General features: G+C 47.7%; 1 protein-coding gene across 3 annotated transcripts in view; it reads right to left on the bottom strand.

The window, feature by feature from the left end:
• LOC125456174 (pre-B-cell leukemia transcription factor 1-like) overlaps positions 1 to 24,572 on the bottom strand; it is a 456,342-nt gene that overhangs the window by 58,870 nt on the left and 372,900 nt on the right. For all 3 annotated transcript variants that reach the window (XM_059648232.1, XM_048539004.2, XM_059648233.1), the window contains exons 3-5: positions 21,167 to 21,426; positions 10,491 to 10,681; positions 3,164 to 3,299 (exon numbers count right to left, since the gene is read on the bottom strand). In XM_059648232.1, the coding sequence (XP_059504215.1) occupies positions 3,164 to 3,299; positions 10,491 to 10,681; positions 21,167 to 21,426 (587 nt within the window). The remainder of the gene's footprint in view (positions 1 to 3,163; positions 3,300 to 10,490; positions 10,682 to 21,166; positions 21,427 to 24,572) is intronic.

Raw genomic sequence — 24,572 nt, 5'->3', positions numbered from 1 at the left:
TATTCTAGGTAGCTGTGGGAGTCGGTGGGCTTGAAATGGACATCAGTTACAAGCTGGTTGCCTGAGATGGAGACTGAGAGGTCCAGGAAGGTGAGGGATGTGCTGGAGATAGCCCAGGTGAACTGGAGGTTGGGGTGGAAGGTGTTGGTGAAGTGGATGAACTGTTCAAGATCCTCTGGGGAGCAAGAGGCGGCGCTGATACAGTCATCAATGTAACAGAGGAAGAGGGTTTGGGGCCTGCGTAGGTGTGGAAGAGGGACTGTTCCACGTAACCTACAAAGAGGCAGGCATAGCTGGGGCCCATGCGGGTGCCCATGGCCACCCCCTTTGTCTGTAGGAAGTGGGAGGAATCGAAAGAGAAGTTGTTGAGGGTGAGGACGAGTTGGGCTAGGCGGATGAGGGTGTCGGTGGAGGGGGACTGGTTTGGCCTGCGGGACAGGAAGAAGCGGAGGGCCTTGAGGCCATCTGCATGCGGAATACAGGTGTATAGGGACTGGACGTCCGTGGTGAAAATGAGGTGTTGGGTGCCAGGGAATTGGAAGTTTTGGAGGAGGTGGAGGACGTGGGTGGTGTCACGGACGTAGGTAGGGAGTTCCTGGACCAAAGGGGAGAAAATGGAGTCCAGATAGGTGGAGATGAGTTCGGTGGGGCAGGAACAGTCTGAGACAATGGGTCGACCAGGGCAGGCAGGTTTGTGGATTTTGGGAAGGAGATAGAAATGGGCCGTGTGGGGTTGGGGAACAATGAGGTTGGATGCTGTGGGTGGGAGGTCCCCTGAGGTGATGAGGTCATGAATGGTGTTGGAGATGATGGTTTGGTGCTCAGGGGTGGGGTCATGATCAAGGGGGCGGTAGGAGGAAGTGACCCCACCCCCGAGAAACTCTGACTCCTCAATTCTGAAATGTCTGCTTGCTCTCCATCCCGACAGCATTTTGAGGGAGAGAGCTTCAGGTCTCCTCTAGGTTGTTTGTGAGTAAGTACTTCTAGATATCAAACAGAAAGAACTGTGGCTTTCTGGAAATCAGAAACAAAAGCAGAACTTGCCGGGAAATCTCAACAGGTCAGGCAGCATCTGTCGGGAGAAGTTCTGAGGAAGGGTCAACATAAATTCTGTTTTCGCTCCACAGGTACTACCAGACCTGCTGAGATTTTCTGGCAATTTCTGCTTTTGCTTCTAGAGGTCACCCTTTCAAGTCCAGCTCTAATTTTCAGGTTAGAACTCGTGTTCTCCATTCCCTCAGCAAAGAATATAGCTTCCTTCCATTTGCCTAATCAACCCCTTTATAATCACCAGCTGGATCAGACCTCAATCCGCTACTCACTGAATACAAATCTAGTGTAGACAACCCTATCGTTACAACTGCCATCTCTCAACCTTAGATTAGTCTGGGACATCTATGTTGCACAAATCCTGAGCTCAATACAATGATATAACCTTCCTGAGGCGCAACAGCCAGGACTTCACAAAGATAGTAGCTATCTAATCACCAAATCTACTAAATGAACACTACAAACACAATGCCAAATCTCGGTATTCTGTCACTGCTGTGCAGGATGGAGATGGAGAAGGAATTATTCCTCTCTTGGTCCCTATTGATGAATTCACTTTATTGCTGCTATTATCTTCACTTTGGCAGATTGCAGGCAGTGTTGGAATGAATAGAACCTGACCCTAGCAAGTGACTCACCTCCTGACTCCCCAAAGCCTGCCCCACCATCTACAAGGCACAGATCAGGAGTGTGATGGAATACACCCCACTTGCCTGGATAGGTGAAGCCCCAACAACACTCAAGAAGCTTGGCACCATCCAGGACAAAGCAGACACTTGATTGGCACCACATCACAAGCATCCACTCCCTCCACCACTGACGCTCAGTAGCAGCAGTGTGTACTATCTGCAAGATGCACTGCAGAAATTCACCCAAGGTCCTCAGACAGCACCTTCCAAACCCATGACCACTTCCATAGAGAAGGACAAGGGCAACAGATACATGTGAACACCACCCCCTGCAAGCTCCCCTCCAAGCTACTCACCATCCTGACTTGGAAATATATCACTGTTCCTTCACTGTCACTGGGTCACAATCATGGAATTCTCTCTCTCACAGCATTGTGAATCAACCAGCACCGCATGCATGGCAGTGGTTCAAGAAGGCAGCTCACCACCACCTTCTCAAGGGCAACTAGGGACAGGCAATAAGTTTTGACCTGACCTTCAATACCAAAAATTCCATGAAAGAATTTTTTTAAAAAATGATGCAATCAAGTAAGTCTAGACTGACAGTGAAGACACCCACAATGCAATATTGATGGGGCCAGCCAATTATACGAACAGCAAGATTCCACAAACACAACATTAGAAGTCGTGCGATAGCAATAGAGTCCAGAAACAGACCCTTCGGTCCAACCAGTCCATGCCGACCGCAATCCCGAAATAAACTAGTCCCACCTGCCTGCATTTGGCCCATATCCCTCCAAATATTTCTCAGTCCTCTACTTATCTAAATGTCATTGAAACGTTGTCACTGTACCCACATCCACCACTTCCCCTGGAAGTTCACTCCACACACAAATGCGTAAAAAAAGTTGCTCCACCTGTCCATTCTAAAACTTTCCCCTCTCAACTTAAATATATGTCCCTTAATCTTGAAAGCCATCACCCGGGGAAACACACCTGCCATTCACCTTATCTATATCCCTCATGATTTTATAAACCACTATAAGGTTAACCCTCAACCTCCTATGCTCCAGTGAGAAAAGTCCCAGCCTCTCCTTATAACTCAAACCCTCCACAACCCAGCAATATCCCGGTAAAATCCATTTTTCTCCAGCTTAACAACACAGCAGGACAACTTGAACTGGACGCAGTGATGTTGGCTCAGGATTAAGTACAGGGCAAGACTCTTGATGCAGACTGCGGAAGAGATTATTTGCATCCAGCTCAGAAGGCAAGACGGAGTTCAGCGGCCCGAGAGCTTCTCTATGTTAGCCCCCGGACTAAAACCTTGATTTTCTCAAGTGGGACATGAGCCAAGCTCGGTGCGACCAATAGAGCCTGGGCTCAGATGGAGTTGAAACCTTTGTAGCGTGCCTATCAGCTGAGGGCTAACTCACTGCCAAGGTATCTGCCCTGCTCCTTATGCCAAGCCAGTTCACCCTCACCTGTGCCACTGTGATGCTGCATTTCTTCGCCAGCTCTTCCTTGGCTTCTTCGCTGGGGTATGGGTTGCTGAGGTGCGAGTAGAAGTACTCATTGAGGATCTCTGTTGCCTGCTTGCTGAAGTTACGCCTTTTTCTCCTGAAAGTAAAAACATTTCAAAAAAGAAAACAGGAGGGGGAAAGGAAACACTGTCTATTTGCAGCCCCCCACCCCGGTTTGGCTTCCAAGCCTCCTTTCTTGTAACACTCCCCCGCCCCCCTGCCCAAAAAAACCCAAACAACAAGGAAAGCAATTGAAATAGTCTCCGCTGAGCTGCATCAAGTGCCACCCACTAATCTTCAAATTCATCTGCGGCATCCCCTGTTCCCACTAAAATGGCTCCAGCAGAAGTAGCTTTGGGTCACGTCTCAAAATCTTCCATTTATCAACCTTAGGAAAGTCGAGAGGGAATGGCGCTTACACCGATCAGGACACAATTGCAAGAATGCCAACTCGCAAAAGGAACGGCAATTTATACTGCAAGAGACGAGCATGCTGATTGGCCGGCAAGTGGTAAGTATAAATTGCCACGCCTACTTTGAGATTTGGTATTCTTGTGGCTCTGTCCTGATGACTGTGAATGTCAGTTTCGGCAGCACGTTTCTACTCATAATCTTTTGCTAACAAGTGAGCATTTCTCAGTATATGTCACTTCCCTGCTCCCATCCATGCTTACTGGTCCCCAGCAGACTACTTTAGTATCGTTTGTGGACTGAGACAGTGAGTGCCAGTGGTCATTTCACTTTGGCAGCAGACAGGTCAATCCTATACTTTCCTCAAAAGCACTTACTTCACACCCTTGACAGCAGACAATGAACGCAGAGTCAGAACCCAGAATGGTTTCCTCTGACTCCCATCCCCTCCTTGACTCAGAGACGTGACTGTAATAATCCTCAAAACTGCAACAGCCAATGCATTTGGGAGATTCAGACCCTTTCCCTACACATAACACGTAGCATCACATTTGGAATCGAGGCTGGATCCATCTTCCTGTGTGGAGGGGATCTATGGAGAGTCAGTCATGCGGAGTGTGTTGAAAAATGCGCTCTGTCCACCTGAGCCTACCACACACTCATGTACCAGCAGAGGGAGTCTGCTGAGAAGAAATAAAGAAAGGATCCTGTGCCTCCGATAAGAGTGGCTATGTAACAGCCTCTGCCATAAGGAAGGCCACTCATCAGTAGCCTGACCTTCATTCTCTAGGGGCTGAGCTTCCGACTTCTCTGATCCACTGGGAGCTAAGGTCATGCTGTCAAGGCAATAGCAAATGAAAGGCTCCACATTGTACTGTGAGCACCTTGCTGTCCCATTCTGAATCAATCATGCACCACTATAAGTCTGCTACTATATAAGGAACTGACTACCCTGTTAAAAGCAATTTTCAGTGATGGTGGACACAAAGTTAAAATAAGAGCCGATGTAGTCCTGCTGTTGCGATGTTGTTGTTGTATGTGAGACGGCAAAACGCAGCAGTGCAGTCAGAGGCGAGGTTTCACGTGCTCTGATTCTTCCTGGAATGCAAGCAGTCCTGGAATTGAGAGGGATTCACAACCTTGCTGCCTTTACCTAACATCCTACTCTACCACATGGACAACAAGGGGGTCATCCCATTGTAGGCCGCCGTGGCTCACCCAAATAGACAGCGCCTCCCCCACCACCACACAACCCCGCCCCTGAAACTTTAGCATTCCTTCAGCACCGTGCCGGAGCTCAGTCTGATTTAGGAGGTAGAACTGCGGCTGTGAAACCAGCCGACTGAAGAGGAGAGCATCCTCCACTCTAAACCAGGCCTGGCCAAGTGCTCAGAGAACTGGAAACAGTCCTTGAGCTCCATCGTTCTGCACAACAGATTGAGGCAGGACCTGGCGAAACCTGCTATGGGCTGCTTTCTGTTTGGTCTGGTTTCCCTGGTAAGTAAGGGAGCCTGACCAACGTTTTAAAATAGAGAAGGCTAGGCCTCCTTGCTGAGGGGAGTTTGGGCGTGCGATCATTTTAATTTGTTGCTGATCTGACTGAGGTGGACCATATATTTCATTCGCTCATAGCCAGGTAAAACAGAGCATCTTTGAGTCCCTTCCATTCCCTAATAGCCTTGACTGTCAGCCACAGCTCATTTGGGAGTGAGGTTTACCTGCAAGCAATAAAGCGTTGGCTGCAAGACCCACAGCATGCTTTGGAACAGCCAGGTCAAGACAGAAGTTCCAGTGCAGTTCTGAGGGAGTGCCGCATTGGCGACGGTGCTACATTTTCAGACACCGGCCTCGTCTAGCGGATAGAACAGATCCAATGGCCAGCAGGAGAGTTCACCCCAGTCAACGTTCATCCCTCAGCGAGAAACAGGCCTAGTGGCCCCGCTGCTGTTTGAGGGGAGCTTGCTCAGAGCAAAGTGGCTCTCATTTTATACTGCGATTGAGCATGTACTACTCTGGTTGTACACAATCAGGAGTCCGGCTGTTATGAAAAGTGGGAGAGAAATGAAAACCTTGCCTTTTTCACAAGTAAACTTGAGGGGACATTATGCAGCTGGTTTAGAGGCTGACGAGGAAATGGCTTTGCAGTTGGTCTGTCACCAGTCACCATCAGCTGTGCCTCTGTTGTCTGTCCGATCAAGCGTTTTTTTTTATCCATTCAGAGGATGAGGGCGTGTCCAGCTAGGCCAACATTTATTACCCATCCCTAATTGCCCTAGAGGGCAATCAAGACTCAATCACATTGCTGTGGGTCTGGAGTCACATGTAGGCCAGACCAGGTAAGGATGGCAGTTTCCTTCCTTCACATTAGTGAACCAGATGGGGTATTCCCCCCCCAACAATCAACAATCGATGACGATCATTATAAGTCTCTTCATTTCAGATATTTCATTGAATTCAATTTCCACCATCTACCATGGTGGGATTCGAACCCAGGTCCCCAGAACATTATCTGGGTCTCTGGGTTAATAATCTAGCAATCATACCACTAGGCCATCGCCTACTTGTAAATTATAACTAGTGATTGAGTACCAGGTACTCTCCCCAACTGGTAAAATGTGCTTGTTGAAACCCTTGATTAACAGAGCAAGACACAGCAATGAGATAATAGGAACTGCAGATGCTGGAGAATCCGAGATAACAAGTTGTAGAGCAGGATAAACACAGCCGGCCAAGCAGCATCTTTGAGCCTAGACCCTTCATCAGAAATTCTTGATGAAGGGTCTAGGCCCGAAACGTCAGCTTTTCCGCTCCTAAGATGCCAGTTGGCCTGTTGTGTTCATCCAGCCACACACCTTGTTATCTAAGACACAGCAATGAAATTACTTTTCCCACTGTTTTACCACTCAAGTCAAGCCAATGGCATTGTGGGTCTACCTGCAGCACACATACCACAGCAGTTCAAGAAGGCAGCTCACGCCCACCATCTTGGGCGGCACGGTGGCTCAGTGGTTAGCACTGCAGCCTCACAGCTCCAGGGACCCGGGTTCGATTCCAGCCTCGGACAACTGTCTGTGTAGAGTTTGCACGTTCTCCCCGTGTCTGCGTGGGCTTCCTCCCACAGTCCAAAGATGTGCAGGCTAGGTGGATCGGCCATGCTAAACTGCCTGTAGTGATCAGGGGCGTGTGGATTATAGGTGATGAGGTCTGGGTGGCATGCTTCAAGGGGCGGTGTGGACTTGTTGGGCCGAATGGCCTGTTTCCACACTCAAGGGAATCTAATCTAATCTCAAGAGGGCAACTATGGAATGGTAATAAATGCTGGCCCGGCCAGTAACACCCACAAATGATTATGAGAAAAAACTGAGGACGTCCCTCTGGTTGTTTTTCTGATGTTCAAAGTGCATTCTAAAGGACGCAAGGTACTCTGGTACTGAACTGCCAAAGTGTCCTGTGTTTCACTGTTTTGGGATAGGCGTTAGGAAGGTTATATATCGCAGGTACAGTTTGCCGTGTTAATACATAAACACCACCCTCTTGGTATATGTAGGCTGAGAGATAAAGATGATCCCATCTGTCCCAAGAGATCCAGACGCCACAGTAAATCCTGCACTAGCTTCCACTGAGGTTATCAGCTCAGCGAGGGTTTGGTAATCCACTGTACACTTGGATCTCCCTCAGTTACTATGGAGTCACAGCAAGTATCGGAGAGGGGCACAGCTCATGGGAGGCGGCACTCCCACTGCACAGGCAGGCTCTGGGACTCCCCTGATATATCGGGGATGACAGCACTGCTAGTCTCTCAGGTTGTTTGGTGCTGACAGACATCTCTGGCCTTCATGAAGACTTACTCACCACATGTTCCTGCCAAAGCGACTGCCACTCTCCACCCTTTATTGGTCCCGGGGTTCCCCATGGGCATTTACCAATGTCTCCCAGTGGCTGACACCTCATCTGTCATGCCAACACCCTCCCTGTAGCATTTGCACCTGCGGGAATGGGAGGACACTCGGACATAGATCTCTGCCTGTCTCACACAGGCAGTGGGCACTACGGACTGTGCCCAGCCATCTGTGCACATGCAGCTGGTGTGCAAGGTCATGGTGTGGCTCTTTCACAGGAAGTGGGCACCACCAACCATCCCTCATTGTCCTTGGCCATTTCTCCGAGGGTGGTTAAGAGTCAATCACCTTGCTGTGGGCCTGGAGTCACGTATAGACCAGGCAGAAGCAATGTCCTCCCCTGAAGGATATTAGGTGAACCGGATGGGTTTTTATTTTAATGACAAGCAATGTTATTGTCATGGTCACCATCAAGACTGCAACTCAAGGCTTCCACTCCCGCACATCCCAGATGTTCAAGTTCTTCAAGGACCTCAACTTTCCACCCACAGTGGTCGAGAACGCCCTTGACCACGTCTCCCGCATTTCCCGCAACACATCCCTCACACCCCGCCCCCACCACAACCTCCCAAAGAGGATCCCCCTCGTTCTCACACACCACCCCACCAACCTCCGGATACAACGCATCATCCTCCAACACGTCCGCCATCTACAATCCGACCCCACCACCCAAGACATCTTTCCATCCCCAACCTTGTCTGCTTTCCGGAGAGACCACTCTCTCCGTGACTCCCTTGTTCGCTCCACACTGCCCTCCAACTCCACCACACCCGGCATCTTCCCCTGCAACTGCAGAAAGTGCTACACTTGCCCCCATACCTCCTCCCTCACCCCTATCCCAGGCCCCAAGATGACTTTCCATATTAAGCAGAGGTTCACCTGCACATCTGCCAATGTGGTATACTGTATCCATTGTACCCGGTGTGGCTTCCTCTACATTGGGGAAACCAAGCGGAGGCTTGGGGACCGCTTTGCAGAACATCTCCACTCGGTTCGCAATGAACAACTGCACCTCCCAGTTGCGAACCATTTCAACTCCCCCTCCCATTCCTTAGATGACATGTCCATCATGGGCCTCCTGCAGTGCCACAATGATGCCGCCCGAAGGTTGCAGGAACAGCAACTCATATTCCGCTTGGGAACCCTGCAGCCCAATGGTATCAATGTGGGCTTCACCAGCTTCAAAATCTCCCCTTCCCCCACCGCATCCCAAAACCAGCCCAGTTCGTCCCCTCTCCCCACTGCACCACACAACCAGCCCAGCTCTTCCCTTCCCCCCACTGCATCCCAAAACCAGCCCAGCCTGTCTCTGCCTCCCTAACCTGTTCTTCCTCTCACCCATCCCTTCCTCCCACCCCAAGCCGCACCTCCATTTCCTACCTACTAACCTCATCCCACCTCCTTGACCTGTCCATCTTCCCCGGACTGACCTATCCCCTCCCTACCTCCCCACCTATACTCTCCTCTCCACCTATCTTCTTTTCTCTCCATCTTTGGTCCACCTCCCCCTCTCTCCCTATTTATTCCAGAGCCCTCACCCCATCCACCTCTCTGATGAAGGGTCTAGGCCCGAAACGTCAGCTTTTGTGCTCCTGAGATGCTGCTTGGCCTGCTCTGTACATCCAGCTTCACACTTTATTATCATGGAAGTTTACCTCCTGGGTTTTGCACTTATGATACCAGATTCCCCACTCCCCAAGCTTCTCTGGGGTAACATCAAGGCCGTTGCAGCCAGTGGAGCTCAGAAACAGCTGGAAGTGGGTAAATGACTGGTATATCTGCCAGGGGGCTTGTTCTGCTCTGTAGAGGCATTGTACGACAAGTCAACGTATGTAGCTATCAACTCCAATGCCAACCAAGTGAAGCCTCATCTACAAAGGCAGTTCCAAGTCAAGATAAAGTAAACTGAATTACCTCCCAGCTGGATCAAACATAATCAAACCAGACTAAAAGGTGACAGATTATACAATCTTTAATTTCCAGTTATCTTGAAGCTACATGACTGTGCTGTTTGGATGTGGATATCACACACAATAGGATACACTGCCAACTTTACTGAAATTATAACAACATCAAGGGCTTCATTTAGGTATCCCTTCTCTGTTCGAACCAATCACAATCGCACTATCGCTGACTAATGGGATTAAAGCCAAATCCTGGAGTGCCTCAGCCAACGACACTTCTGTTATGGCTTTGGGGTGCATGCTCTAGCCTAATGTGATACTTCCCTGAACTTTCTGCAGCATCTCGAACAGATGTTAAGCATTTTGTACAGGTTTGCTGAAGATGGAGTTTTAGCGCTTCAAGGCTGCTTATCTAACCCAGCTAAGCTTCTTAGTGACTTCTGTCAAAGATTCTAGCAGGAATGTTGGAGGAGTTGGCAGGAAGTGGGGATTCAGCACTATGAAAGCCACTTCCTCACCAAGTTGTGCACTTTGAGTTACACATGCAACAGTTTTTTAAAAAAAATAATGCCAGCATTCTGGTGAACTTAGCTGGTAATGATGATCTGGATGCAAAAAGTGCTCTTCAGACTGAATGTGCACTTCAGTTCTACAGCAGGTTTTAATGATATGCCGGCATTTTGTATCTGTTTGCAAGAAGCAGTGTTCTGCTGCTTTAAGAGGGCTTACCTCACCCAGTTATGTGTATTCCCAGCATCAGTAACAGATATCGCGATCAAGCCGGCCTTTTGCTAGAATGGGTTCTTCAAAAGTGCTTATCCAACCGAGTTACGCACTTTAGCAAAACCTCTAACAGATTGTAGCTGAATGCTAGACTCCCCCATACCCCCTTTTCACAGGCAAATTGCTCTCCAACTCCCCTCATAAATCCAAGCAGTGGTTGTGTAGCAAGCCTGTCACCTGCACAATGTCGATAGAAGTTTCTATTGCAGAGACCCTTTTTTTTAGCGACTCTCCCACTTTTGTTAAGTTCACTGACCGCACCGGGAATGAGTACATGCTGGGGCCATTTACCGTGCATCCAGGAATCGTGAGCGAAGTATCATGACTGCCTCACATGTGCTCTGTTTGAGTTGCATTTGGATGGAGTTGAACTTGCGATGGATAATGTTAACCATCCTCTCGATTTCCTTCGGGGAGATGGGTCGTGTCCGGCTCTGTTCTCTCAGTAAGTTCATGACATGTGTGGTGAACTCATTGCAGGCCTGCGGGGCACAGACAAGGGGTGAGAAACAGTGAGAGAACTGATGGAGGCCAAGCCTGAAATACTGCACCAGATTGTCATTCTAATCCTGGTTCATACCCATCACAAACACCTTGTCCTCAGCTTTTTTATCCTTTACTGAGGGCTAATTTACCTGAACTCACTATCTTCATGAAAGCCAATTCCTGAATCTGACAGCATTATAACCAGTACATCCCTCTGCATAGCCCCCTCAGCTTCTGAAACTGATTGTCTTCTATCTTTCTTTCTTCCTTCAAGATAACGTTCGAACCCTGCAACATTTTCCATGCTACTTGAGGTGTAATATCCCCTTACAATGGAGCCGAATACATCACATTTTGGCTTATCGACATCCCAAAAAAGCAACCCAAGAATGCCTTGCTATGGAGCTATATAAATGCCATAGGCTGTTGCCGTAACACATTCATAGAATCCCAAATAGTGTGTGGAGCGGCCAGTCAGCCCATCAAATCCACACCAAACCTCTGAACAGTATCCCACCCAGACCCACCTATCCCTTGACCCTGCATTTCCCATTGCTAACTCACTGAACCTACACATTCCTCGACACCTTGGGCAATTTAGTACGGCCAATCCACCTATCGTACACATCTTTGGACTGTGGGAGGAAACCCACACAGACACAGGGAGAATATGAAAACTCCACACAGACAGTCGCCTGAGGGTGGAATCGAACCCAGGTCCCTGGCGCTGTGAGGCAGCAGTGCTAACCACTGAGCCACCGTGCCTCATGGACTCAATGAACTCATCGAGCTCAGGCTATAGTCTTATGACAGGTTAATACACAAATCAGGTGTAATTTAAGACGGACCCAGAACTTTGTGTGTGTGTGTGTGCGCGCATGTGTGTGTGCGTGTGTGTGTGTATTAGTGCCAGTGAAGCGGCAGTGGCCCATGCCCATGGAACTAATCTTAGAGGCGGTTATGTCAACATTTCTGTCCTGGGGCTACTGCAATGTACCACTGAAATACAATGCAAACTGAAGAAACAGCATGTCGTTTTCCGCAAAGACACTCTCTAGTCTCAACACACGAACACATGAATTTCGGAAACTGACCACTTTAAATCTATTCTCCATTTTTCTTACATTCTCCCCCTTCCAAACAGCCTTCTCTTGTTCGCTTTGCACTTCGTGGAGAGGACCAATTCTCTCCACATTTTAATTCACATTCTGTTCACACCTCCTTGTTTATTTTGCCACCATTAATAACACCTCTGTTAAAAGTATTTAAAAAAAAGTCTCCAACACCTTTCAGTTCTGAAGGAAAGTCATACCGATCTCGAGACATCAAATGTGTTTCTCTCTCCACAGATGTTGCCAGACCTGCAGAGATTCTCCAGCCGTCTCTGTGTGGGTTTCAGGTTTCCAGTGGTGTGTACACACACAAACACACCTCCTGATGCATTAACTCTGTTTTTTCATCCACAGATGCTGCCAGACCTGCTGAGCTTTTCAAGCAACCTCTGTTTCTGTTCCCGATTCACAGCATCCGCAGTTCTTTCGGCTTTTGTTCAGATTTCCAGTGTTTTATCTGACAGACTGAGTCAGCACGGCCACATAATGAATTTCCTTATGGATGCATATTAACTGCTCAGCTTCTAATGCTATTTATTAAACCACAAGGCTCTGATGAGGCCAGATTTGCTTCCTTGTTGCTACAGAGTTTCCAATATATGAATCCCATTTGTCTAGTGGGAGTTAGAGTGAAAAGATGTTGAGGTTAGGGATAGATGTTTGCTTACTCTAGGTCAAGTTGACATAAGGAAGGAGGAAGTGTTGGGTATCCAAAAAGACATTAAGGTGGACAAGTCCCCAGGTCCGGATGGGATCTATCCCAGGTTATTGAGGGAAGCAAGAGAGGAAATAGCCGGGGCCTTAACAGATATCTTTGCAGCATCATTAGACACAGGTGAGGTCCTGGAGGACTGGAGACTTGCTAATGTTGTCCCCTTGTTTAAGAAGGGTAGCAAGGATAATCCAAGTAATTATCGACCAGTGAGCCTGACATCAGTGGTAGGGAAGCTACTGGAGAAGATACTGAGGGATAGGGTTTATTCCCATTGGAAGAAAATGGGCTTATCAGTGATAGGCAACATGATTTTGTGCAGGGAAGGTCATGTCTTACTAACTTAATAGAATTCTTTGAGGACATGACAAAGTTGATTGATGAGGGAAAGGCTGTAGATGTCATATACATGGACTTCAGTAAGGCGTTTGATAAGGTTCCCCATGACAGGCTGATGGAGAAAGTGAAATCACATGGGGTCCAGGGTGTGCTAGCTAGATGGATAAAAAACTGGCTAGGCAACAGTGGACAAAGAGTAGTAGTAGAAGGGAGTTTCTCAAATTGCAGACCTGCGATCAGTGGTGTTTCACGGGATCTGTGCTGGGACTACTGTTGTTTGTGATATATGTAAATGATTTGGAGGAAGGTGTAGGTGGTCTGATCAGCAAGTTTGCAGACGACACTAAGATTGGTGGAGTAGCAGATAGTGAAGGCGACTGTCAGAGGTTACAGCAGAATATAGATAGTTTGGAGAGTTGGGCAGATAAGTGGCAGATGGAGTTCAATCTTGGCAAATGCGAGGTGATGCGTTTTGGAAGATCAAGTTCAAGGGTGAACTATATAGTAAATGGAAAAGTCCTAGGGAAAATTGATGAACAGAGAGATCTGGGTGTTCAGGTCCATTGTTCCCTGAAGGTGACAACGTAGGTCAATAGGATGGTCAAGAAGGCATATGGCATGCTTTCCTTCATTGGACGGGGTATTGAGTACAAGAGTTGGCAGGTCATGTTGCAGTTGTATAGGACTTTGGTTCGGCCACATTTGGAGTACTGTGTACAGTTCTGGTCGCCACATTACCAAAAGGATGTGGATGCTTTGGAGAGGGTGCAGAGGAGGTTCACCAGGATGTTGCCTGGTATGGAGGGTGAAGACAGGTTGAGTAGATTAGGATTATTTTCATTAGAAAGACAGAGATTGAGGGGTGACGTGATTGAGGTCTACAAAATCATGAGGGGTATAGACAGGATAGATAGCAAAAAGCTTTTTCCCAGAGTGGGGGATTCAATTACTAGGGGTCATGAGTTCAAAGTGAGAGGAGGAAAGTTTAAGGGAGATATGCATGGAAAGTTCTTTACACAGAGGGTTGTGGGTGCCTGGAACGCATTGCCAGCGGAGGTGGTAGGTGCAGACACGTTTAAGATATATTTGGACAGGTACATGGATGGGCAGGGAGCAAACGGACACAAACCGTTAGAAAATAGATGACAGGTTAGACAGCGGATCTTGATCGGCGCAGGCTTGGAGGGCCAAAGGGCCTGTTCCTGTGCTGTAATTTTCTTTGTTTTTTCTTTTTCTTTGAAAAGGGATAAATTGTCACTCTTGAAGTGACAGTCAACTTTCTCTCTGGCTATGAGTTCAATTCAAAGTTACTTACTAAGCAGCTGACAAATCGGTTAGTGTCAAGATGCTCACAAGGCAAGCCCTGAAACATCTCAGGGATGGCTTTCCTGCCTGAGGGATAGTAGAGGGGCCTGTTCTAAAAGTCACAGGCCATTCAGGCCCTACATGTCTTCATTGGCTCTCTGAACATTTTGACTTGGTGCCAAATTCCCGGTTTTCGCCACCGTGATCCTGCACATTGTTTCAGTGCCCGCCAGTGAATGCCTCAATCGAATCTGCTCCACCACATTCCCAGGCAATACGTCCCAGACTCAAGCCACAGAGTCAAACAGCATGGAAATAGGCCCTTCGGCCCAACTCGTCCATGCTAACCCAGTTTCCGAAACTAGATTAGTCCATTTGCCAGCATTTGGCCCGTATCCCTCTAAACCTTGCCTATCCATGAGCCTGCCAAGATGCATTTTAAATGTTGTCAGTATACCAGCCTCCACCACTTCCTCTGACAGCTCATTCCAAACATGCACCATGCTCTGTGTGAAAAAGCTGCCCCTTCGATCTCTTTAAAATCTTTTTCCTCTTGTCTTAAACTTATGGCCTCTAGTTGTTGACTTTTTAAAATTATTCTCAAAATTGTTCAAATTGGTGCTGGGGACAGAAGAAAAACTTCTCATGTATTTTACTGAGATAGCAAGAACTGCAGATGCTGGAGTCAGAGATAACACAGTGTGGAGCTGGAGGAACACAGCAGGCCAGGCAACATCAGAGGAGCAGGAAAGTTGAACTTTCGGGTCAGTACCCTACCTTTCTGCACCTCTGATCCTGCCTGGCCTGCTGTGTTCCTGCAGCTCCACACCGTGTTATCATGGTATTTTACCGTTTTTCTCATCGTAAAATACACATGGCAATAAAACATTCAGTCATTCACATACACACCCACACACACACACATACGCACAACAGATACACACTCATGCACTCACACATGCACACACAAATACAGATAAACACATGCATACACACACACAGATACACACACACACAAACACACTCACACCTACGCACACACACAGATACACACTCACACGCACACATACACACAACAGATACACACTCATACACACACACATGCACACAGACACACACGCACACTCACACACACCCACACACACACACACACATCTATGCACATACCTACACAAACGCTTACACACAAAGGCATTGAGGATCAACCCACAGCACACAGACTGCAGTGGTTCCTGAAGGCAGCTCACCCCCACCTTCTCAAGGGACAACTAGGGATGGACAAGAAATGCTGGCCCAGACAGTGACACCCAGATCCCATGAGTGAATACATTTATAAAAATGAGTAGCCACAAGAGAGACTATTTTGGGTTTGTGTGCTGCCTTTGATAACCCCAGAGTACCCCAACACCTTTTACAGGCAATGAGCCACTTGCCAAATGGTGGCACTTAATAATTTTGAAGAGAATTATTCAAAATAATGTACTCTGGCCCCTGAAACCTACCCTTGGTGTTCTGTAAGTGACAGCTTCTGATCACCAGGGGCAAAAATGGTAATTTTCAACAATGCCAATCACCTAGCCCAGTATTTTAATGACAGCTACTCATGTTAAAAATTTAAGAGCAATTGCCAAACTGAAAATAAAGAACCAAGGAAACCCATTGAGCACATTAAGGCCTCTGAATTTTACCCGGACTGCTCTCTTTTTTCCACCAGAAATAAAACAAGAAAGAGATGAACTGAGAAGCAGATACAGGAGTTGGAGAAGGAGTAAACAAGATTTATTTGGAGGTACCAAGACGGGAAGGTCAGAGCTGGAGTTTTGAGTCCTCACAGGGGACTAAGTATTGATCTGCAACACGATCACTCTGACTTTTTTTACACAGAGAAAGAGGGCATTCTGCCCATCAAGTCCTTGCTGCCTCATTGCTGATCATCCACAGAGGAAGGGCATCGATTTGCGGGCTGTGCCTAAAACTGGAGGTTGCAAACATAAATCAAGTCATCAATGAATCTAACAGGGGAATCTAGGGAACAGAAACAATTTAGTCAGGGAGTGGCTCAACCTGAAACTTGCAACCTTACGGATGAATTGAAGGGGATGCTGGGTCGGTGTATCTAGAGGAGAGGAACAGAGAACATACAGACACAGGGTGAGAAAAATAAGCTGGGATAAGCACTGGATTGTCATTGACTAGCTGCCCCTGCAATTTTGCAAATTCTATGTAGAATCAAAAATTACACCCTGTTTATAAGAGTACATCAGACAATATAGTACTTTCAGAGCAAACACGGGCTAACATGTGGTTAACTCTGACTGCGACATTTGGGTATGTCTCCTGTGGTTAGGGCAGGTGTTCCCACACTCTATCTTGCAACTCATTAAAAACCTGGGAAACACACTGATGGAAAACCAATGATCAAAGAGCATTCTTGATATTCCATCGTGGCTCGTGCGCCAGACCCACCATCTTGGGTTGCCTGGCAATGCTTGCCAGGTGGTGCACAAGCGTCCGACCACGACCCTCCCATTCACTACGGACCTACCCAGCAGTGTGTCACCACCTTTGCATAGCGTATCCATCAACAACCCTGGGTCTTTAAGTGCACTCCATCAAACAGCAGCCAACACACTGAGTCAAAGAGAAGATCATTCACAAAGCGAACGGGGCTTGCTTTAAACTCAAAGTCACGAGATGTCATGGGAACTCGCTAGCACAGACCGTGTGACGGGTTTGAGGAAGTGTGCACACGACCAGAATCGTGGGAAAGTGTCACCCTCGATGAGTTTGATGACAAGAGGCTTCCTACCCAGTATGTACCTGTGTGAGCCCCTGCGATGCAGGTAATGGTGCATGCAGGAACAGAAAGAAGACTACTCAGTATAAATAGAAGTTAGATATAGAGCTGCAGATTGCCTGCAGTGCGTCTGTGACAGGCTACACACTGAGCGCGCAGAAACTAATTGTCAGAGGAGGTTTGAAAGACGGGTGAGAAAAGCAGAAGGCAATGCCTGACTGACAACGCACACTATGAAGCCACCTGCAGTTGCAGAGAGCAGAGATAGCAGTTTCCCTACTCACACAGGAAGGCACTGGCATTCACTGCAGGGAGCTCACATACACTGAACCAGAACAGAATTGTCTCCACAGCTAGCACTTCAACTGGAGTCAATGTGGAAGTCACCCAGCCAGATTCTGAGATATTGTGCCTAGGTAATCAAAGCACTCGACAAAATGCGGAACATGCACAGCATTCCTGTGTGTTCAGACAGGTGTATGTGTACATACATGTGTATGCCAACGTCTGTATGTGTGTGTATGCAGATATGTGTACATGCCTGTACTTTCAGCTGTACATATATGTGTCTGTGCAAGCATGGGTATGTGCATGTGTATGCAAATGTGTGTATATGCCTGTGTATACAAACATGTCTATGCATGCGCATGGAGAAATGTGTATGTGTGTGTATGCAGATGGTAGCATGCAGACATGTGTATATGTATGCAGATATGTGCATGCAGATATGTGTATATGTGTGTATGCAGATATGTGCATGCAGACATGTGTGTGTGTATGCAGATACGTGCATATAGACATGTGTATGTGTGTATGCAGATACATGCATGCAGACGTGTATGTGTGTGTATGCAGATACGTGCATGCAGACATGTGTATGTGTGTGTATGCAGATACGTGCATGCAGACATGTGTATGTGTGTGTATGCAGACATGTGTGTGTGCAGAGATGTGCATGCAGACATGTATATGTATGTGTATGCAGATATGTGCATGCAGACATGTGTATGTGTGTATGCAGATACGTGCATGTAGACATGTGTATATGTGTGTATGCAGATATGTGCATGCAGACATGTGTATGTGCGTGTATGCAGATATATGCATGCAGATATGTGTGAGCATGGATGTACAGATGTGTAAATGCAAATGTATGTGTATGCAGACATGCATGTATATGTGTGTACTGATATGCATGTGCAGACTATACATGTAGGCAAATGTGTGCTTGTGTCTGTAGATGCGTGTATATATATGTGTGTGTGCACAGACATGTGTACCAATGTGTGTATGAGTGTGCCTACGTGTATGTGTAGACCTGTGTGTCTGTATGTAAACGTGTGTGTATGCGTATGTGTGTGTATGCAGATACGTGCATGCAGACATGTGTATGTGTGTGTATGCAGATACTTGCATGCAGACATGTGTATGTGTGTGTATGCAGATGCTTGCATGCAGACATGTGTGTGTATGCAGAGATGTGCATGCAGACATATGTATGTGTGTGTATGCAGATATGTGCGTGCAGACATGTGTATGTGTGTGTTTGCAGATATATACATGCAGATGTGTGAGCATGGATGTACAGATGTGTATATGAAAATGTATGTGTATGCAGACATGCATGTATATGTATGTACAGATATGCATGTGCAGACTATACATGTAGGCATATGTGTACTTGTGTCTGTAGAAGCGTGTATATATATGTGTGTGTGCACAGACATGTGTATCGATGTGTGTATGAGTGTGCCTACGTGTATGTGTAGACCTGTGTGTCTGTATGTAAACGTGTGTGTATGTGTATGTGTGTACTGAAGATAAGCATACAGTTGCAGCAGGCGGTGAAGAAGGTAAATGATACATTGGCCTTCGTGGTGACAGGTTTTGAGTGCAGGAGCAGGAACAAAGTAATAGAGTCATCGAGTCAAATAGTACGGAAGCAGATCCTTGAGTCCAACTGGTCTATGTTGACCATGTTCCCAAACTAAACTAATCCCACTTTCCTGTTTTAAAGCTTGCTTCTCTCATCTTAAAAACATAGTCCACTAGTTTTGAACTCCCCCACTCTCAGGAAAGGACCCTTGTTATTCACCTCATTTGTGCCCGTCATGATTTTACAAACCTCTATAAGGTCACCCCTCAAACTCCTACACACCAGTGTAAACATCCCGGCCTCTCCCCATAACTCAAACCCTCCATTCCCAGCAAAATCCTGGTAAATCTCTTCTGAACCCTCTCCAGCTTGATAATATCCTTCCTATAATTTGGGGACCAGAAGTGGACACAGTAATCCAGAAGGAGCCTCACCAATGTTCTACACAACCTCAACATGACATTCCAACGCGAAAACTCAACGCCTTCTTAACCTATTGTGGAGCTGGATGAACACAGCAGGCCAAGTAGCATCTGAGGAGCACAAAAGCTGACGTTTCGGGCCTAGACCCTTCATCAGAAAAGAGGGATGGGGAGAGGACTCTGAAATAAATAGGGAGAGAGGGGGAGGCGGAGCGAAGATAGATAGAGGAGATGTTAGGTGGAGAGGAGTGTATAGGTGGGGAGGCAGGGAGGGGATAGGTCAGTCCGGGGAGGACGGACAGGTCAAGGGGGTGGGATGAGGTTAGTAGATAGGAAATGGAGGTGCGGCTTGAGGTGGGAGGAGGGGATAGCTGCAAGGAAGAACAGGTTAGGGAGGCGGGGACGAGCTGGATCTTCTCCCCATCTCCCTTTTCTGTGAAACATCAGCTTTTCTGCTCCTAAGATGCTGCTTGGTCTGCTGCGTTCATCCAGCTCCACACTTTGTTATCTCGGATTCTCCAGCATCTGCAGTTCCCATTATCTCTGACCTTCTTAACCACCCTGTCTAGCCACGGTGTAAACTTCAAAGAATTATATCCCTGAACCCCTTGGTCTGTCTGTTCGACAGCATTTACTTAGGGCCCTACCATTAATTGCATAAGTTCTGCCCTTGTTTGTTTTTACCAAAATGCAAGACCTTGTATTTATCCAGATTAAATTCTGTCAGCCCGTTGATCCCAATTGATCCAGATCTCTTTGTAACCTTAGCTAACTGTCCACTATGCCACCTACTTTAGTGTCGTCTACAAACCCATTAACTATGCCTCCTAAATTCTCATCCAAATCGTTCGTCTGTTGTTTACATAAAAGAGGACCCAGTACCGACCCCTGTGGAACAGTGCTGGTCGGATGCCTCCAGTCTGAAAAACAGCCCTCCACCACCAAAATCTATCTCCTACAATTTTGAATCCAATTGGCAAGCTCACCCTGAATCCCATGTTATCTAACTTTACTAATTAGACCACCATATCATGTTGCAGCTGTGCAAGGCCTTGGGGAGATCATTTCTGGAGTACTGTGTACAGTTTGGATCTCCTTATCTAAGGAAGGATGTTCTGGCGATGGAGGGAGTGTGATAAAGGGATGGCACAATTGACATATGAAGAGAGACTGGATTGGTTAGGACTGTATTAGAGGGATGGAGGAATCTCATAGAAACCTATAAAAATCTAACAGGACCAGGCAGTGGAAATGCTGGAAGGGTATTCCCGATCATGACAGAATCTACAGCCAGATCTAAGGACATGGGGTAGGGCCATTTCGTGCTGAGACGAGAAGTGTCTTCACCTGGAGCATGGGGAACCTGTGGAATTCTCCGCCACAGAAAGCACTCGAGGCCAAAACATTGAATGTTTATAAGAAGGCATCAGACATAGTTCTTAGGGCTAAAGTGATCAAAGGAGGAAGCAGCAACATGGTAAGGAGTTGGATGATTAGCCATGATCCTATTGAATGGTGGGGCAGATTGGAGGGGCCAAAGGGCCTTCTCCTGCCTTAATTTCTCTGTCTCGAATCTATGCTTCTGTCTCCACAGATTGCTGCTGAATTTCTCCGGCGCTGTGTGAGGGAGTTAGGTGGGGGAAATGTTGGGGGATGGCGGTGGGGGGGGGGGGGGGGGAGTCTCAATCTCGTTTACTGCTCGTGCCTCTCCAGCTCGGTGTTGGGGAGGGACGGGTGAAACGGGGGTGCAGTTGGTGGGGTTAGTGTCTTAGGGGAGGGGGGTGGTTTCAGGTGCATTTACCTGCTCGTATTTCTCCAGCTCGGTGTTGAGGTGGAGGTGGAAAAGAGGGTGGGGGGTTGGGCCTAGTGTGTTAGGGGTAGGGGAGGGGGCTGGGGGGATGTTCTCAGGCGCGTTTACCTGCTCGTATTTCTCCAGTTCGGTGTGGTAGATCTGTCGGATCTGAGTCAGCTTGGCTCTGTAGTCCGAATGTTCGGCTGAGGTGTCAGTGCCCCCGCCCCCAGAGACGGCTGCGGCAGCAGCGGCGACGGTGGCCGCGGCCGAAACCGAGCCCCCACCTTTCTCAGGCCCTGCCACACCCTCTGCCAACAGCATGTTGTCTAGCCGCACAAGCTGGGGGTCCGGAGGCTCCTCGTCCTGGCTCCCTCGGATGCTCAGCACTGCAAGAGACGTGGATACCGGCTGGTTAGAACACACTGGGGCTATCTCCCGATGTACCACCAATGCGCGGATGGAGGCCATTCTGCCCATTCCACCCTCCCTCACACAGCTCACCGTTGGCTCCATGCTCAGAATCTCCGCAGCGCGGGAACGTAGGGTGACGTGATGCCAGCCTCAGTGGAGTTATTTCAGGGCAGGTTGAGGGCTCGACTTTAAGCAGGCATTAGTCTCGAAAGGGGTAAGCCTTACAGATTGCGTGAGGGGGGGGGATTGTAGACGAAATGGGAAGCAAGGACCCATTTGCTCCCCTTCTCCTGACCTTTCTCAATCGGGAACACGGTGAGCTGACCCAGCAGTGGCCTGTCGGGGAAAAGGGAGTCACGTAGCGTTGGCAACAAATCGTGGTGCCCGATCAGACTACGGGATGAGGCAGGGGCTGGTAGGACCGGATATCAGGCAAGAACTAGAACCAATTTAAGTACCCCACGCCTCTCCCTCTCTCCACTTGTTAAGATTTCCTCCAAACAGTAAATGAACACAGACGAGCAAACTTTAATGGGAGGCAATGGCCCGGTAATATATTCACTGTTAACCAGGAGATGCAGGTGCTTTTGTGGGGACCCGGGTTCTAATCCCGCCACTGCAGATTCTGGAATTTGAAATCATTGTTTTAAAAAAGAAAAGTTTAACAGTCTAACGAAGATCGCGGATCCATTGCCGACTGTCGGGGGAGCGGGAGTAAAGAAACCCCATCTGGCTCACTAATGCTCTCAAGGAAATCTGCCATCTTTATCTGGTCTGGCCTATGTGAGACTCCAGACCCACAGGAACTCTTCATTAGGGACAGGCAGTAAATGCTCACCCCCGTGAGGCAATCAAATAAACATGCCACTGCCTTTACTGGGAGAATTAGCCGGTCCAGCCAGGAAATCGCGTCAGATTTGATCCATTGGTGTCATTGACCTGTCAATGGTCACACCCACCCTCCATGATACGGGAGAGCCAGTCACAGAGGGGCGTCTTGTGAGGTGCCATGTCTGACTGAGTGCAGGGCAGGGGCCTGACTGATTATTGACTGGGGGATGGAGGGGTGGGGCAGTGGCAAGGATTATCTGACAAGCCTCAGTTCCCATTGTCACGCTCTGCCCCACCGCCATTCCAGCGATGCTTAAAGCAAGATTAAGGAGCAGGGGCGCATTGTTCAACCTTTCACACACAACGCAATTCCAGCACCTCACCTCTGCTGCCGTCTTGCCTCGTTTGTGTCTTTACTCCTTCACACTGATTTGCCATTCGCACCTCATTCAGACATATCTTGTTGTCATCAAATCTCTCCTGCTGTCCACCTTAACACAGGCCTTCCCGTTAGTCCTTACCCTCTCTATCCTTTCATAGCATTCTCACAGTGTGGAAGCATGGCATAAGTCCACACCAACTCACCGAACAGCACCCCACCCAGACCCTTTTCCTAACCCTGCACTTCCCATGCCTAACTGACAAAATCTGCACATCCCTGAACACTACAGGCAGTTTAGCATGGCCAATCCACCCTAACCTTGCACACCTTTGGACTGCAGGAGGAAACCGGAGCACCTGGAGGAAACCCACGCAGACACGGGGCAGAATGTTTATGTGGAGTCTGTACAGTCACCTGAGGGTGGAATCGAACCCAGGTCCCTGGAGCTGTGAGGCAGCAGTGCTAACAACTTTGCCACCGTATTTGCTCAAATCCATGTCAACATGTCCTCAGTTCTGAGGGAGTGTCATTATTGATCTGAAACATTTATTCCATTTCTTCTTTTCCCTGGCAAATTTCATAATGTTTTCCTTTGATATAATACTGTGGCAGACAGTCCTACATTTTGTTCAGAGATGTTATTAGACACCTCTGGAGCAGATAGGACTTGAACCAGAATCTCCCAGTCCAGGGACAGGGACATTACCACTGCACTGTTTACTTTAAGTCAGGTATTTAGTACCTGAGTTGCGCGGAAGTGATTATTAAAATGCTTAACGTTTGGTCATAACCACATTTCCAGCTTTAAGAATCAATTTTAAATATCCCCCCAAAATATTTTACAAAATAAAACTGAAAAAGACATTATTTTTTCAAATGGTCCTGATTTGCAGCAGAGCTTATACTCAGCGATGTGTAAATGAGCTTGAACTGAAACAAAACAAAGAAATGAGCTTCTCAAACCCAATTTTAACCATAATTTGTGCTGGTCCATCTATTATGTCTAAGGCAGTCCTAATGGCACAGTTTTCCCCATTTCACCATATGCTGGGGGGCGGGGTTTGGGGCGGGGCGGGCACAGTGTAGCATTTATTGCTCACAATACCTCAAGTTCGAATTAGCGACCAGCAGCGGAGTAGACATTCAGCCCCATCAAACCTGTTCTGCCACACATCGCTATCTTGGATTTCAAATCCTATTTCTAGCTTAATCTCTGAACCCCTTGTCTCTGTGAGGTACCTGTCTGTCCCAGTCATAAATGTACTCAGTGGAGGAGCATCCCTAACCTGAGGGGGCAGAGGATTCACAAGCATTTGTTCTTATCTCTGTCCTAACTAATTAGCCCCTTATAGAGTCATAGAGTCATACAGCATGAAAATAGACCCTTCAGTCCAGCCAGTTTGTGCCGAACATAATACCCAAACTAAACTAGTCCCAACTGCCTGCTATTGGCCAATATCCCTCCAAACCTTCTCTATTCAAGTATCTATAAATGTATTTCAAACGTTGCAACTGTACCTGCATCAACCACTTCTCAGGAAGTTCATTCCAGGCACAAACAATCCTTTGTGTAAAAATATTTGCCCCTTATGTCTTTCTTAAATTCTCTCCTCTCACCTTAAAAATGCATCCCGTTGTCTTGAAATCCCCCATCCTTGGGGAAAGGCAACTACCATTAATTATCCTGAAACCATGCCCCTTCCTCCTGTGTTTTAGATTTCCCAACCAGCAGAAACGATCCCACTGTAACTACCCTGTTATGTCCCTTCAGTATCGTGCATGTCTGAGTGAGACCACCTCTCATTCTTCCAAACTGCAGAGGACAGTGAACCAATTTACTCAGCCTCTCAAGGTAGGGCAACACACCTTACTTCCTCCCAGGAGCCAGCCCAGTGAACTTTGCTGAGA

This window comes from Stegostoma tigrinum, chromosome 8 (assembly GCF_030684315.1).
Source record: "Stegostoma tigrinum isolate sSteTig4 chromosome 8, sSteTig4.hap1, whole genome shotgun sequence".
NCBI classification, from domain to species: domain Eukaryota; kingdom Metazoa; phylum Chordata; class Chondrichthyes; order Orectolobiformes; family Stegostomatidae; genus Stegostoma; species Stegostoma tigrinum.
Note: the sequence above shows the minus strand (reverse complement) of the source record. Positions and strands in the feature narration are given on the sequence as shown.